At 39.4% G+C, this 18,470-nt stretch overlaps 1 protein-coding gene across 9 annotated transcripts in view; it reads right to left on the bottom strand.

Annotated features, from left to right (window-relative positions):
* DST (dystonin) overlaps positions 1–18,470 on the bottom strand; it is a 207,282-nt gene that overhangs the window by 177,168 nt on the left and 11,644 nt on the right. For 5 of the 9 annotated variants that reach the window (XM_017739219.1, XM_017739223.1, XM_017739226.1 and 2 more), the window contains exons 3-5: positions 9,807–9,896; positions 6,926–7,003; positions 4,464–4,556 (exon numbers count right to left, since the gene is read on the bottom strand). In XM_017739219.1, the coding sequence (XP_017594708.1) occupies positions 4,464–4,556; positions 6,926–7,003; positions 9,807–9,896 (261 nt within the window). Of the gene's footprint in view, positions 1–4,463; positions 4,557–6,925; positions 7,004–9,176; positions 9,276–9,806; positions 9,897–18,470 lie in introns of all 9 variants that reach the window. The other 4 variants (XM_017739217.1, XM_017739218.1, XM_017739225.1 and 1 more) reach the window with 1 other exon arrangement.

Below are 18,470 nucleotides of genomic sequence, written 5' to 3'. Positions count from 1 at the left end.
TTTTTGTTTTTTTACAAATCACTGAAGAATTACAGAAGAAACAACTAGGAGTTCAGCTGAGAAATAAAATATCACAAGTATACCCTAACAAATGCTGAAGGACAGGTAATGCTGCTGTATTGGCTAATGACAGACAATGTAGCTACAACGTGGAACACACTTTATTCTACAATCACATACAGTCACAGATGGGACAACTGGCCACATAGCTCCTTTTTTAAATCTCTGAGAAGACCAGACCTAAAACTGTTCTGGTTATTTTAAAGCAGAGGCAGAGTAAATTTCAGTCCTCGGGCTGCAAGGCACACAGCCCAGGCAGCACCAGGAATGGTTGCCAGGAGAACAGTGACTGAAGGCCAGACACAGCTCTCCAGATTACACATGGCCACCTCAGGAAAGCAGGCAGCATGTCTACTGAATGGTGACCCCTGCCACGGGATATCCCTCTGTCTTCTGCACATCATTTACTGGAATGGGCTACCACAGCTGAGCTGCCTCCTCCTCTGGCCACCCTGTATGCAGGTCACAGCCTTACAAATCCACCTGCCTCACCCTTTCACCAACACTGGTAAATGTTTAACTGCTGATGCTGGACCAAATCAACAGTCTATAGACTGCTTGGGGGCAGATTAATCAAAAATTATTTTTTCTTAAAGGTTTATGGGGAGTCAGCAGCAAAAAGAAGTATTTGCTGGCTGGCAAGAGAAATGTAAAGAGGTTACATGTGCTGAAGGAGGCCTGAGAGAAAGTACCCATCTGGCTGGAGAGGGCTGGACAGTACTGTAATATATGGACAAAATCATCACTGACCAGAACCTTGGAAAGCAGCATCCTGCAGAGGTCTGACAGCAAAAAGCAGGGGAGAGTGGAAGGAAAAATGTTTAATGGCAGTTCCTGAGCTGCAAAATGATGATGAAACTGAAATAGAAAAAGTCAATTGAGTCATGACTTAAAACCTTCTGAAATTTTTTAAGGTCTGAGTTCACAAAGGCCTAATTTTAGCTAGATGGAAGTTCAAAGTTTAAAGTTTTGCTTTGCTTCAGCATGCTTTTTTCAACCAACTGCAAGTGATTTTAAACATTTAACATTTGTTAAAGAATGTTTGCAGTGGTTTGAAAAGAAATGATCACCAGTTTTCACAGCATTGTGATGACTTTATGAGGACAAATGCTGCTTTCATTTATAGTTGTTCGTCTCCAATGTTGTCAGTGAAAATGTATTGGATGTTGAAGAAGGAGTCCATGAAAGTATTAATTTGGATATTTATACCTACAGCCTACGATTATGCAAAATACTATAAACTGATTCAGCATGCTCTACAGGTGCCAGGAAAATAACTTATAACAGTTATGACATTATGAAGCTGAATTTAAACTAAGCCACCTACTATTAAAATCATGTGAAATATGTACATTGAAAGCTTGCATAAATCCTAGTAGCACACATACATTGGGGTTTTTCAATACCCACAGAGTAAGTTATTTCCTTACATACTCAGTTTAACAATCCACCAGATTTCTCATTCAAGCTTGTCAGTATCTCTTATGTAATTACTTGGGACACAGAAGAATGGATACTTTCTGGACTTGTGCAGCTGCAAAAGTCAGTGCTGTAACTCAGAATAAAATTTATATTTATCTAGTTATGGGTACCAATTCACAAAGCCATCACCATCTCTAGATGCAATTCAGATGCAAGAGAAACATAATCCTCAAATGTGTATTATCTTTTTTTTTTTTTTATCATGTCTTTCCACTAAATCATTCCAACAATCAGAGGGATTTTCTATTTTGAGGAAACAATATCCTCCAGATATGGACCATGACTCAGAGAAACAATAAGCCACAAACATCAGCCAAAAAAATTCTCTGCCATCTTGACTATTTCCCAGATTGCAGTGTTATTAGAACACACATAATTGATATGTAGCAGAGCCAGTAACATCACACAGAAAACAGCTTCTTATGCTCACTGAGAAATTAACTATTTCTCAAATGCTGGGAAAATTAAGGGGTAATTAAGGTTAAAACTCCACCACTTAGGTGTCTAGATACTCATGTTTACACTCTGGCTAGGTTTTGAAGAGACCACTTTATGCAGTGGAGGCAGGATTTAGTTTCCTCAAAATGGGCTTCTGGAGCTCTTTGAGATATCGTGCAATATCCCAGCTGGCCTCCAGCTGCAGATACAGAAGATCATGAGTCTCTCACAGGTGTGGTGTCTCATCAGAGAAGTCCACACACATGTCCTGCATACTCTAGCACACCTCAGATATCACTCAAATGCCACCTGTCTTCAGGAGACTGAATCAAAAGCCCTGGGGATCTGGCTAGTACAATCAACAGCAATGTTTCACACCCTGAAGCAGAGACATAAGAAAGTCAATTGACCACCTAGAATATTTGAGACACTTAAAGCTACCTGAGATATCCACATGGAGATGGCATATGCATCACAAGACCTAAGGAAACCTGCTTCCCACTGCATATGCTACTGGATATGAAGTGTCATCTCAGAACACACACAGCAACTATGCTGGACAAGGAATAGCTCCGTAGGTGCTCTAGGCGTCTCGTTCAAGGGATCTGAATTGCTCCATCAGCCTCACCCTCCATATTGCCTAGCCCTCCAGGCCTCAGATCCATTGCTAAACATGTTTACCACCATTTAAGAAGCAGTTTATCCTGCCTGATCTGCCTCTTCCCAGATGAGAGTGGGTTTCCCATAAGATCCATGTCATGCTTCTCATACTCACATGGGTGTCTCATAAATCTCCAACAGCACAGATGTTTATGTTTAGTCGAGTGGAGTGAACCTCTAGTAGATAGTTAGTTGACTCACTGTCTAGGCTATATTAACTGTATAGACTAACCCTCTATCACTCTGATTATCAGATTAAAGGGACAACTTAGACAACTGCATAAGAACATCGCTTTCCATAAGCACCCAGATTTAGGTGTCTTAACTTCAAACTGAATCTAATCACAACTTTCCTGATAACTATAGGATTACTCCATGCATAAACACAATTATTATCACAAAGCTTTATCCCTTGGTGAAGATTCCACTGGTACACGTCTCCGTTCAGATTTTTCTCTCATTTTAAATCTAAGTGAAGAAATACAAAAAACCTGTAGTCTAAGCATGTACATTCTTCTGAACTTCACGTTCTGAGCCCAAAGCAGCCATATATGGGTGTCAATGACACCAAATTGCCATATTTTTCAAAGCAAGTGGCATAGTAGTAAATGTCACGCAAGCACAGGCTAGTGCAGGGTGTGTGTCTTATACCACTTTACAAACCTCTTTTGCATTCAGGGTAGGTATTGCAACCTACAGCCTAGTATTCAGGTTCAGAAACATAAAATACACATCAAGTAAAGGTTTAAGTTCCACTAACAGCTTCTATTAGTAAGTCGTTAATAATCTTTATTTCTTAAAATAGAGCAATTTTCAATCACAGCCTAATCCCGTAGGTCATGATTAAATATATTTACACCCAGCTTTTTTTTCTCTATATAACCACATGGGAGCAAAGACTGATGTGACAAGGGGAGCTGAGGGAACTCCAGGCCCTCGCTAGTGGTTTCTCCTTTATTCTACATGCTGGTCTGGGCTAAGATGTGCATCCTGTTTATATCAGGGCCCTATTCATGTTTTTGCTCCTCATTAGGATTTGTAGAAGGGCACATTAGATCCTAGCAGCCTTTCTGGGGTTTTTTAAGAAATTTTTTTCAGTCATAAATCCAGTGTGGAATACTCCTAAGTGAACCATGTTTTTTCTGTGTGATCCTGCAAATTTCTGATCATTTAAAATGCCTGCACAGCAGGGAGTTTATCGTTAACAATGCTGCAGTCACTAAATGGGAATTATCTGTCATCTGAATTACATCATCTACAGCCAGGACCATTATGCAAGCCTCCTTTTGAGGAGCCATTTAACACCACACACTGTAAGGCTGCATTATACTGTACACAATCCCACCAGTGTACAACAACCAGAGTGCCACCTAGTGTGACCCATGCTACCATCGCTGGGGCTAGAAACAAATGCTGACATGGGAGGAGCTACTAGAAGAGGCTGAAAGCAGAGCTTCTTAAAATACAGCAGCAGAACCTGAATGAAAACAGTATTTTAAACTTTTCAATATATTTTAATACACATCGAAAGAAGTCTGTAGAATAAAACAAGAAGGATATGTCCAAATGCTGGAAGGAATACATCAATTACTGTCTTTAATGATGTTCAAAACAGAAGCTATTTTTCTATCACTCCACACACAGGAAATTAGCAAATAAAATCTCGAGATTCAGTTTACATCATGAAATAAGATACATCATCAAAACCTTCAGAAACACATTAGAGAAGAGATAAAATCTGTGGAGTCCTGTCTAAGTTGACATTCCTCACAACTATGCAAGAATCTGACCGAAAACATATTGTCAAGCAAAACCAGGCTTACCTGAAAGTGCAAAATTATGGTCCATATCAACCCCAAAGTCAGTTTGGGATTCCCATCTGTTATATCATCATTTCTGATGTTAACCAGTTTCACCTGCCATCACAGAAAGAAAATACAGGCAAAATTGAAATAAATACATCGCAAATACATATTGCATTACACAGGCATGATTGTAAAGGATGTACTACTCACTTCCTGAGCCTACTCTGCTGGGTTTTTTTAATTCTCAAAAGCAGAAAGGAATTGCATTCTGCCTGTAAGTGGCCTGCCAGGAATTGCCCTCTCCCACTCACACTGAGATGAAGAAATTTCTCAGCTGTCACCAGGCCAGCAGATCTGTTCCCCATGCCAAATACCCTTTGCCTCGGCTCTTGTCAAAAGGGGAAGGCACAACAGAGCAGGGCAGGACAACATGAATATAATGATCTGTAGCTGCTCTATCAGTCCCAGGGCAGTACTGACACTGGGAAGTTATCGCTGCTGTTTTTCCACCCCATGCTTTCCTGTACTTGAGCAAGAATTCTGCAGCAGAAGAACTGGCCTGCTAAAACAGAGGTCTGGCTTGATAAAACTAGGAATTTAGTATCATGTTTAAGTAACCAATGGCTTAATAAAGACAACAATTATTATTGTTTCTGATGCTGTACTCATTCATAGTGCTATAAGCAAATGGTTAATAGATTAAAACAAGAGCTGCTATTACACTCCAATACACTCACACCCAGAGTTCAATAATTCCATTTTTTGGTCTGATTTTATTAACACATTTAATTTCTCTATATGTATTATGCATGCATTTAGTCTAGCAGTTAGAGATGACTAAGCTAAAAGACATTTTATGCTTACATTAGTAAAGTTAGATGCACACGCTTTTCAACATATACCCTGCTATCAACTGAACAAGCAAAGGCATGTCCTTCTTTTTATCTGCAGACATAATATTAACTATTTGGAGGGAGAAAAAAAGCCAAACTTCACTCCCTGCAATAAAGACAGTGTATTCCACAGCTTGTTGTTTGCTAATTTCTCAAGTCAGGCTTCAAAATTACCAATATATAGGATCTCTCTGCCCTACAATCACAATAAGCATTGTATTTGGAGGTTATACAGCCAACCTGAGCAAGTTACCTGCTACATACAGTTCAGAAACACCTACCAGAGGGCTGAAACTTTAATCAACTGCAAGCCCCACTGACAATTTGCCAAGACCAAAGGCCTACAAGCATTTTGCATGCTAGAATACAGCCATCTTCACAAAGCTGTGAGGCTAAAGAGAGCACAAAAATCCTTAGATCACAGTCAACAGCAGCATGTGCATGTTCATAAACATGAGGATGACACAGCCCTAAATCTCCTGCATTTTAATACACATGGTCTGCCATGCATAAATAAGGCATGGTGCAGCACAAGTCCCAAGGTCCTGCTGCATAAAAATGCCATTGTGACTGTCAAGTAGCCATTCATTTACTTTGTAGTGTACTTGTTCAGTGGCTCACTTAGGTTAACAGGAAAAGTTTGCTTTGAACTCAGCAAAGGGGGATTGAGCTCTCAGTGCAAACATACCATCCAGTGACCTGAAAGGCAAGTTTGAAATTTCTCTCAAAATGCAAAAGGACATCTGGTTTCATAACAAAATTAAGTGTCTGTTTATGGTTTGCTACCTCACATTTTCTCAAACCTTTGAAGAAGCAAAAACAATTCTTGTTTTTTAAATCAACCAATCAGAACGATTTTCAGTGTCAATTCATTGGGATGTGATGGATAGGGAGGAACAGTTTTTCCTTACATGTTTTGGCTTTTTTTTAAATTGCCATTCGGTAAGGGGAGAAAGCAAGAATTCTGTAAGTCTTTAAAAGATACTGAAAAGTGTAAAGAAATTCAGAGTAGCAGAAAACCACGCAACAGTGTGGAGATACACTGGCTAAAAAGAGATATTATAAAGTGAAATTCAGCCTGAATCTTCCACAGTGCCCAGGTGGCTCTAACACCTTTGTAATTGGTCTAAAAAGACCAGTTTTGCTTTAATCAGGACCAAAGTTTGAGAAAGTTTTCCCAAAACAAATACAATCAAAACAAGGAACTCCCACACAACATTCTAATATATTTGAATTGGCACTGTGCACTAAAAATTAGATTGTGAACAAACCTGCATACCAACTAGTGTCTGGCAGCAAGAAAGACAGTTAAATTTACTATAAGCAACTCCTAAGGATCTCACCTATAATTTTCTCCTCTTTAACAACATATAGCATATGGAATGTGTTGTTATTGCTCAGGGAAGGGTGGCATAAAACTACCTTTCCTACATCTCTCTTAACCATCTCAAGCATGACATAAAGCCAAGCCTACACAAACAGCTGTTACACAACATGCACAAGAGACAAAGCAGGATAAATTATTTTATTTATAGCTACAGGTGATAAAATTTTCATTAATTCTTTTTTTTATTATTTTCATCATACCTGGCGCTTTTTCAAATAGTCAAGTGCAATTTGGACGTTCTGGAGTCTGTGAAAACGCATCCGACCTTTTTCTCGGGGCTACAATTCGAAAACAGGAGTTGTGAGATTTTCTCATCAGACAAAAGTACAAACAGTCTGATTTAACAGATACTATGTATTTGAAGCACTACAGCTTTAATGAAGTCAATACCTTTGGTGGAAAAGTGCGTTTTAACTACTTATATTAACTTAGTTATTTTTTAGTACAGTGGATGGCAAGACAGATCACTGGTCCCCAACTGCAACTTCGATGCATGCAGGCTGTTCCCTGTAAAGTACTATTAAGGCCAAGAGGGCTACTGCCTACAGAAACTAAACTGGAATACATTATTATAAAATATTTACAATGTATTAAGCAAAACAAAACAGAAGTAATGTCATGGACCTTTACATTGTTTTGGTAAACTCTTGATGGAAAAGCTTACCTCTGTATGGAACTTCATGGCTTAATGGTATGACTGCATAATCATTATGATATCTACACGTATTTATTTAAAGCATCTAATAAAAAGAATATCTTCCTCCAAACAGAATAATGTAACATAAACAGTCGTAGAGTGTAAGTTTAAACTCTTGACTTGGGTAGAACATTTTAAAGCATGAAAAAAACTAACAAGTCAGTCCCCTCAAAGCAAAGTCAAAACTGTCAAGAAGAAACTCTAAAATAAAAATGAGTGGTGTGTTAATGGAAACATGGCAAAACTGCATGCAGTTAGTGCAAAATCACCAAGAAGAAGAATCACACAGAAAACGCATACTTAGCTGTCACAGATCAGCATGGGAAAGCAGTTAAATTTATACCATCAACATCATATCCAAGTCCTTCTATTCTTCCTTATTTCAGATTTTTCACAAACTTTCACAGCAATAAACTGAAGCAGACTATAATTGCTAGGGATCAGCCATGAATATGAGCATTTCCTCAGATAATCACTGTGAAACACACAGATAAGCCCAAGCCTTCCTTAACTGCCTTTTTACCCCCCTCTGGAGTTTCAGATGCTTCCCAAAAAGAAACATAGGAAAATGAAGTTGAATAAGAAGCATAAACTGAAAAAAAAAAAAAAAAATTTAATTTTCATTACAGAATCTCCTATTTAGCCCCTTGTTTTTCACACCAGGAACTCAGGATCAAGCATTACAGCCCTTGCTATCAAAGAGTTTCCACGGATGGAATTAAGGACTGCAGACCTGGAACTAGGTTTTCCACAACAAGGAAGGTATAGTAAATCCCAAAATACACAGTTAGCATCTCAGAGGGGAAATATTTTTTTATTTAAAAATGCAGCGTTTTGAGTTATGCTGCACTCCAGAAAAAAAGCACACAAATTCCACTGCAATCACAACTGCAGCACAACGCACGGGAGCCAGGGAGGCACTCAGGCCCTATGACAGTGAGTTGCTTCAGCAAACACCAAAGTGCAAGGTCTAAAAAGGCAGGAAACAGCTCGCTCAGACTAACAAGCACCCAACGTTTTACACATTATAAGTAGATATTTCCCTTCTGGATGGGCAAAATATAGTGAATCGATAATTCAGTATTTGTTGCAAGAAAGATAAACCCTGCAAACTATCTGTATTTTTAGCAGCCACAACACAAAGCTGTTGCTTGACTTCTAATCTACCTGCTTTGATAAAAATCACTACTACGTGTGGTAAATTCTAACAAACAGATCTGCACACTGAATTACTTTATTTCAAGATATTATCCAATATTTTGGCACACACACCATGGGCGCAGTTAACTGGTGCTTCTAATTAAGACAAATCAATTTTTTGCCATTGATTTCACTAAGAAGAACCTTCAAATCTTTGTCTAGATTACTTGTATATGGACAATACTGTCTGCAAGTCTAAAAAAGTCTTAATTTAATAGATTTATGGTATTTCCCTATCTACTATTTAAAACAATTATTTTATAGCATCCGGAGAGTGTTGTCTAGTACACATTTGTGCCATGTTTTTGTACAGTTTAATGAAAAAAAACAAACTGAAATCTTGAACATTCGCATTTTAGGCGTTCACAAAAAGGCTGAATAAAAATTTGTCTTTACCATACCTCCACCATAAACACATGTATCCTGGTTTACCAACAAAAGTTCTTTTGTCCTTTCTACAGCCCACTACTGCAGCACACCAAACTAAGAATTTACATTAGCAAACACCACACTTCAAACACTACATTAGTACAGTTATGGGGGTCGGCACCTACCCCCTTATCCTCATCCTCCAAATCCTCATGCTGTTCATTTGCGCATGCGTCTGTTGAACTCACCAACCGTAAGGTCTTCAAAAAATCTCGCTCTCTTGGCTAATGAATATAACAGACAGGAGACAGGACAGCAAAAACACAAGACAGACCACAAATGAAAAGAAGAGCATGAAAAGAAGAACATAATGAAGAGAACAAATACCAAGCAAGGGAAGTAATGCTCACAAAGAAAGGAAATGACACCTGAGGAGTGTGTTAGACCATTTCAGGGACATGTTATCCTTGCTATTTGTAAGTTACTCCCTTAAATGCAAAAAGATATTAAGCATCCAATACTTGTTAAAACAAAAATCAGAAAGAAAAGGAAAGAACAGAAGAAATAGTGCATTACCCTATTATGAATGGAAGTCTCACTAACCACAAGAAAGGAAGAGAACAGATTTCACTCCCCCACAGAATTCACACCAGCATATTTTACCAACAGAAATACAACTTGTGTCTTTTGTATCAGGTCACAGATTTCAGAAAATATCCAAGAAATCTACAGCAGTCAATACCCAACAAGTTAACAAACAGAGAAAGTGCATAATTAACAATCTGGAACCATTGCATTATGATACAAAAGCTTACCAAGGTGTCTCCAGAAAGGACTTCTAGAAGTGAGATTAAGTTATGTCCATCTCTTAGGTCTTCATATAGGTCATTCACATGCTTTCGAACCTGCACAGATAAATGCAAAAATTAAATACATGATTCCTGTTTCTACCTGAGAATTCATGCTCATATTAACACATATCTTTTAAAATACAGATAAACTTCAGCTATACCTCAGCATTGCTTTTTTAATTTCTTCACTTTCATGACAAATTTACAAATATAAATTAATTGTAATAGACAAAATTCACATCTGTGTCTGCACTTGCACAGTTCCATCATATTTATATCACTTTAAAGAAAAGGGAAAAAAAACCAATATTAAGTTACACGTAATGAATGCATGTAGCAATGAAAAAAATCAGTATCTGACAATTTAAACAATATCAGATACTCTCCTATTTAGACCTAAATAGTGAGCATTATGACAACAGTAGCTAGATTCAATGAATTGTAAAAAAGTACCCAACAGACAAGTACTGTCAGCAGCATGCATGTTCACTGCAGTCATGCCGAAAGTAACACACTTTCTAATCAAGGCGTACCATCCACCAATTAACAACATGTATTGTCAGCCCAGGTTTCCCAGTACTTCGGGAGCTCTCCCAATGACTCACACATCCACCTTACACACCATACCAAAGAACTATGACATTAGATTGATCTAGTGAGGGGCTGCAATGACAAGAGAGACAGCTGGAAGCCCTACCTTTACTGACAGGCACAACAAATCTGGGAGATATCTGTCCACAGGCCAACTTCTTGATTGTTACCAATACCTTAAATATAACTTTATGTGAAATGTCTTAAGCCATTTCAGCCAGCTGCTCTTTAAATGTGACAGAAGGGACCTAATTTTTCAGAATCAGAGATTTTTGACTTCCTAGGGCAGAGGTTGAGGGCTTTCCAGCTACAGCTTAATGTCAGCTCCCTGGTGTTCCTGTTGAACCACCAGATCAGAAACTTCCTAAGCTTAGGATAAAATACGACATCAGAAATTTTCTTCTTCCTCACCTCTGCTAGAGATGAGTTGTACTTCCAATATGAAATCTATGGGAGACACACTCTGACTGCCAACATATGTGTGTGATGAGGGCAGCAACAATCAACCCAGATCTTCGAGTTTATATAACAGCTCTGCTTGCCACACTTTTGGGGGAATTTTGAGATTCATCCTGCTGCATAAATAACCATCTCCACACGTAATATTAGCTTCATAAATGTTTTTCAGTTCAAGATTTCTTACTCGAATTTTTAAACATGAAATTACCCTGCAATCTGTTTTCACAAACACCATCGTCTTAATTGAGAGTAGTATCAGAACATATTTATGCTTGTGCTGAAGACTAGCCAGAACAAGTCATCTAGAAGACTGTTCCATGAGGAATTACAGAACATATTTTCCAAAATGTTTACACAGACTGCACACACAGCCAGTTCAAGTTACAATCCAATACTCTAATACATATACATAGATTTACAATCTCACACACATACACAAAATAGTATCATTTTAATTTTAGTTACTTTTTTTTTAATCCTACAAGCAATTTAATGTAAAAAAAAATTCTAAGAAAAAATTTCTCTAATAATACTGAAGTACTGTTAAGCTGAACAAAGAAACAGAACAGGTGTTCTCCTACTACATCTCTGGTGAAAGGAAAGAAAAGGGAAGCCACATAAATCATTGATGTCCCTGATACAAGATTCAATTATGATAAATGCTTGAGAGGGGAAAAGCACAAAGAATTTTAATCTTTAACCCAAAACAACTGTGACTCGTTATTTTTACATTCAAAGAATTATATCAACCCAAGTACTAAACTCTTTCTGTTAAAAGTAGGCAAGTTTTCTTTATGACAAAACCCTGTGAGAGGGCTGCCTGCCCCACCACCCAGGATATGTCACTGTGCACTTCCCCAGCAGAATCCCCAGCCGGAACAGATCCACAGTGCAGTGGCCAGAGGCATGGGAGGACATAAGGTTAAGGACAGAGGAATGTGGTGTCCATCTCAAAGACCCTGCACCACCACAGGTGAAGAACTGTCCGTGCAGCATCAAGTCAATGCCCACACTCTTTTCAACATAAAACTCAGGGGACTTGCCCAATGTACAGGTACCTGGATTGAAGGGTGAGAAAATACCACTATTTCTGTTGTCTGCTCTTTTTTCCCATTAGATGCAAGATAACTTTGTTATCCTGCTAGTCTGTATCTCACAGCACCTACTTGTTGACCTTCTGTTTGTTTCTTCTGCTCTGAGGTTTCCTAAGTATTACAGATGCAACCACCTTCCCCAGTTTATCTTTCTCAAAAATCACAGACACTTCAGAGATGAACTCACACTGGATATGAAAAAGCTGGCATAGAGCTGTCAAAACAGGAAAAACCAGCAGCACACATTATGCATCTGTCTAAGTTTTGCCACTGGCTGACAATTACTGTGAGGATTCATTATCTAGGAAATACTGTGCCAGTCGTCCTGTAACAGGGCAACATAATAAGGAATTTCTTCCAATACTCTGAACAGCAGATGAGCATCTAAAATGCTGTATTTGGGCAACTGATGTGAGCAAGCATGTTCACTCAAAGCATCAGATCACTTCTTCCAAAAGGAGCATCTTGTGCTCCTCAAGAGATCCTACACTGACACTTCAAAAAAGCTTGAAACATCAACTCTGCGTAATTATCACTTGGGCAACTCTTGTCTCTCAACACATATAATGAATTCTTTTAAATTACAAGAAACAAATGTAAATCCTTCATTGCTCTTTACTGCCACATTCAGCCTCCTTCAGAACACACAGTACCACAAATACTGGATGTACATGGGGGTCCCTGGACAGATGTGTGGGATCTGCTGAGCCCTTGGCATTTCTTAACAGTTCTTGTGGCTTTTCAATAAAATCACAGAATTGTCAGCCCTACATTTTACAAAGTCCACACACGAGTAGGTTACATGCTGCCCTCAGGCAACTTTTTGCAATATACTCATGTGAGTGTGGCAGATTTGATAATTTGGACATGAGAAGAGATTCTTTAAGGAAGACGTGGGAAACGGTGAGTGGCTGAGGTGCATCTGACAAAACTTAAACAAGAAAAGCAAAATGGCTTCACCAGTGAAAAGAAGACAGTGAATGTAAGGCACTGTTTCAGAAGTGATTCATCTTCTGGTCTCCATCTTCTGGCATGTATACTATGATGCCTGTGGTAAGGAAAGCTCCATTCTCCTTGCTATGACTTCCCAGGCTTCCACATGACTATATTCCATAAGCCATGTGACTATGGCTTCCCAGGCAAGTGGTCACAGCACCAAGCCTGACAAGAGTTCCAGAAGGACTTGTTTGGACAATGCTCTCAGGCACCTGGTGTGACTCTTGGAGATGGTGCTGCACAGGACTGGGAGATGGACTGGACGATCCTTGAAGGTCCCTTTCAGTTCAGCTTATTCTGTGATTCTGTGACTTTTGAAGGTCCCTTCCAACCCAAACTATTCTATGCTTCTACGATGATTCTACTAAAACAAAGAAGAATCACACCCTTTTTCTTACTTAGAAGTAAATAGGATAGGAAAATAGGGTTGTACCCATTTCTGTGTATACAGTGGGTGCACACCCAGCATACTCATAGATCCCTCAAGACTTTCATGTTAGGGTGTAGTGTGTTCCAGACCAGCATCTAAAACGTAGGGAGCACATTCCCAACTGAAATAGTGTATGAAGAAGCAGAAACAAGCATTAATGTGCTGCAGAATCTACAGTGGAGACAGAAGAGGTAGGAGAGAGAATATAATCGGATCAAGCAGGAACAACTCTAAGTAACGCCCATGTACTGGAGGCCACCAGGAAATCCCTGAGGCAGGTGAGGCAATCACTGTAGCCCTGGCAAGCTGCATGACTTGGAAACAAGGCAGAGTTTTGTGCTCGTGTACTTGCAAAACTACCCAATTTTTTACAGGGTGAGGAAAGCAGACTACTATAATCAAGTATCTTCTTTAAAAACATCAGAAGTCTCCCTTTCTATATTATAATTAAGCCACACTGATTAATGTGAGAACATGCCAAATTAGGCCTTTTCTTATGGTTTCCAGAACGGGCAAAATTAGAATCAAAGCTGAACCATACTTATTTTGAATAACTGAAGTTCAGTTGTCAAGCCTTCATAAAATCAGTGTCATTACGCAGGAGTTATCTAGAATTATAATATTACAGATCCAACTGAGGCTGTTCAGACCACAATGCCTGGGAAAGTCTTTTTCAAGTACTGCTCTCCTTGCTTCTGGAAGCAAAGTTAATTAAATGCCCAGCCCAGACATAAAGCACTACAGATTTTCCAAAGGAAAATGGGAAAAGGCTCAAAAGTTAGAACTGTAAGGGGTGTGTTCAGGGAAAAAAGGGGTCAGTCCTTAATTACCACTGAGGTCACAGACAAGTCCAAATGACAGCTGGCTCAAGGCCACTGTGAGTTTCACAATAAACTTCAAATTTATTCTTTAAGAATCTGAGTCAATGCCCGTGGAAAAAAAGATCTCTTCGAACTCCCACTCATTTCAGTTACAGTATAACAATTTTCACCAAGACAATAGATAAATAGTTAAGAGCTTCTATTACTACAGTGTACCACAGCAAATCCCACCCGCATTCAAAGAGCTGGAAAAATTCTGTGGCCACTGTTGAGATCCTGACACCCTGATGAGTTTCCCTAATGTTTCAGCTTCCTAAAAAACATACTTAAGCTTGTTTTTAAAGAAAAACTTTTATTAAAATTGCTAGTTATGAAGAAACAGTTTTCTGTAAGTTTTGAGAACATGCATGTTTTAGTCCTCTCATCTTTAAAAATTAAGAAATCACAGTGGCAATTCTAACTGCATGGTAACAAATAAACCTATGCCCTGAGTAAAGAATAGAAAAACCACTGATACAAAAAGTCGTATTTGTGTACAAAAATAAAGGTTTACTAGCTTGACACAAGCAGTATGACTTATGAGAAACACTCAAAATCTGAACAGGCTGTAACAAGATCTGTGAAGCATGTAATTGTCAAAATATGAGATTTGTCAAAATATTCCCATGTGACGGATCTGCCAAGCAAGTTGCTTCTTCAAACATCTTCAAGAGTACTTACTTTACTCAACAGAATTCTTACATTCCCCCACGTAAAGAATGAGCACTGCTCAACACACCACAGGCCCACTCCTCCGCAGGTAATTTCCCCCCACTGTGCTGCGTGGGGCAGTGAGGCACTGAGCTGTGCTCCATGGCCAGCTTGGTGTCATGCCAAGAGATCAAGGAGCAAAGCTCCGTGCAGACTGACACGTACACTGACAGGCTCCCCGAGTCACTCCTGCTCTTTAATCTCCTACTCTAAACCCAAAACTCACTGCTGTGAAAAGACCCGAACTCCAAACACACACCCTGGTCACAATCCTTGTTTTGTACTGAATCCCATACTAAACTTCACTCATTCCATTAAAAACAAGCAAGCACGCAAATTTAATTAAGAGAATTTAATCACTGCATCCCTTGATGAGGGGAACTGAAGCGGTGTGACAGGACCTGCAGCCCCGGCTCCGCGCAGGGCAGGGCGCAGGCGGCCGGAGTGCTGGGCTGCAGATGGTGCTGTTCCCGCAGCTCCAGCGCCGGACACCCTGCCCAGGACACCCCAATTTGCTCTCCCCAGCCAGACAGCATGGGCCTACAGCCAGGGCTGGCAGTGAGCTGGCACACACCAGGTCTCTTCTGTCCTCCTGCTTACTTGCAAGCAGAGCCTGGCAAATCCAGTTTTAGGCCTAGTGGCTCCAAAACTCATTTTCACTCTCTTCGTTTGCTGGACAGTCTAATAATCCACTCTGCAGGAAACAATTCTTGTAGTTCACGGAAAATAAACAGTTCTTTATTTCATACTCACGAGTAATTTTTCTGCTTGAATACATTTCTAGGTATTAATTCTCACAAACAGCAGACACAGATGATGTTACTCAATTTCATAAAATTCCTTTATGATTTTACTAAGGCACATTTAAACAAGTCTCCTTTACAGAGTGAGTTCAACACCCCTGATCTTTGTTTATAACAGATGTTTTCTAACTGAAGATTCATCCTTGATTGCATCCTTCACTTTCTCATCTGGCCAATGCTTTGCATTCTATTATCAGAATAACACCCTTCCTGTGTTCCACCCATTTAACAGCCTGTCCTTGTATCTAAAAGCTCAAATCAGTCACTTTTTTTTTTCCCCTACATTAACCTTCACATTTCTCCCAGACAACTCAATCATCCATTGCTTTTATATACTCTATTTTGCCCTGGCCTTCAATTATACCACATAACTGGATAACTCTATGAATCATAAAATATTTGTATGGCTTCAAGGTATAAATATACTCTTGCTCAATTAAAAAAAAATTAATCCAGCCACTGTTAAATCTTGCTAAATATTTTTCTTAACTTCCCATATTTTGTTTCATGAAATGCATTCCAGTATTTTCCTAAGGGGAAAGCTGTAAGAACATCACTTCCGAGACTTCGCTTGCTAACCTATGACATCCCCAAAGCAAGTATGCAAGCAGAGGCATAATCTTACACATATAACAAACAGTAGGACATAAAGACGCACATCCAGGAGTCCTTTTGTGGATTTCAGTAGATGTGTGATATTTGAAACACCATCGTTGTACAGAAGAACTTTAAACAAGTGTCCTAAATGTCCAAAGTCCTTTCCACTTCCTACAGGAAATAAAAATTGGCGCCATTAACATAATCACAGAATGGGCCAGGTTGGAACGGACCACAGTGGATCATTTGCTCCAACCTCCATGCTCCATGGGGTCACCCAAGAGCACACTGCACAGGATTGTGTCCAGATGGCTCTTAAATATCTCCAATAATGGAGGCTACACAATCTGTTCCAGCACTTGGTCACCTGCACAGTAAAGAAGTTCTTCCTCATATTCAAGAACTTCCTGTGCACCAGTTTCTGCCCATTGCCTCTTGTCCTATTGCTTGGCACCACTGAGAAGAGCCTGGTCCATCTCCTTGACACCCATCCTTTAGATATTCATACATATTGACAAGTCCCCTCTCAGTCATCTCTTCTCGAGGCTCAACAGGCCCAGCTCCCTCAGCCTTTCCTTGTAAGAGAGGTGCTTCAGCCCCTAATTCATCTTTGTTGCCCTCTGTTGGACCTGCTCCAGGAGCTCCATGTCTTTCTTGTACTGAGGAGGCCAGAACTAGACACATTTCAAAACATTTTGAGTAATGGGCTGGAACCCAACCAACACCAATCCAACCACTCAAGATATAATCCCCCCCACCCCTGTCCCACTCCACTTACTTATTACCATTGTCACAGCACTACCCTCACTGCTGTTAATCCTGGGCACAGTCTTGGTCATCTGCTTGTAAATTTGCATACTGGGATCAGTACATCCACCTCAGTGGAGCCCATGCAGATTCACAACCAGAAATGCATATTTACCAACATAAAATGTCCAGTGATAGAAATCTACTCCATCACTGCTACAATTTAAAGTTCTAAAATATAAAGTCACAGAGATGTCCAGCAAGTTTTAGAATGTAACACACTGAATTAACCTTCATTCTGTGGACAGCTCTAAGAGAGCACGAGGGACAGATGCCACCTGTGGCATGTCAGGTGAAGTCCTGTGCCACGCCACTCATACTTCCACCCAACAACACTTCTTGCACCAGTTGGGATTTCAAGGCAAGCATGTCCATTTCTCTTCCCTCTTTTGCACCACTATAATCCTTTTCGATTTTTCTTCAGGTCAGTACACTTTGTTCCAATGCTTTTGTGTATAAGACTAAAGATATTCATAAATTTCAGAAATTACTAAAATCAAACAAAGAAAATGCGACTCACAACCTGCTTAAAGCCTCACTTGTCTCTTCTGTTCTGTCCCCTTTTAAAAATATTTTATTTACAAAGGTATAAATGTGATAATTAACAAAGAATATAAAGCAAACATCACTAAGCTTCACTTTACATGGCAGCCACCTGAAAGAAGGCATTCTCACCGGAACTATAGGATTACTGCAGATTGAAATCACTAAATTAATAAAAATATAAGCTTTGGTAAGGAATTTGGCAGTGATCAGCATTAAGACTCAAAAGTTGAATAATACTTCACCAGAGAAGGGTTGTGCCTTAGAAGGCTGCCAGAGAATAGTAAAAGTGTAATGTTAAAAAGGATTGAACAGATCAGCTCACTCAGTCCTGTGCAGCTTGGCTAGAAAACACCAGAGATGCTTCTCTAATTTATTCTTGAAAATCCAAATGAAGGAAATGTAAAATACAGTACAAGTGCTTCAATGTTTGACTACACTTACTTGCTTTACAGAGAGGGACACTTTTCCTCACTAATCTTCAAGCTAAATCTTCTGTAAAATAAACAGACGTTTTTGTTGTCCCTTCCCTTAAAGTTCGACCTCAGAATACATGTGTTCACCAGCCTCTGCACACTTTTTACATACTGACGACACGTTATCATGTCCACCTCCCAGTCTTCTCAGTTTCAGACTAAACAAACTCAAGCTACCACAACCTACTTTTGATTTTCCAAGCAAACTTATCTTCTTACTACTTTATTAGAGATGGCTACAAACCTCCTGTCCATGCAAAG

This window comes from Corvus brachyrhynchos, unplaced genomic scaffold (assembly GCF_000691975.1).
Source record: "Corvus brachyrhynchos isolate BGI_N302 unplaced genomic scaffold, ASM69197v1 scaffold136, whole genome shotgun sequence".
NCBI classification, from domain to species: Eukaryota; Metazoa; Chordata; class Aves; order Passeriformes; family Corvidae; genus Corvus; species Corvus brachyrhynchos.
This window is presented reverse-complemented; position numbering and strand designations above follow the sequence as displayed.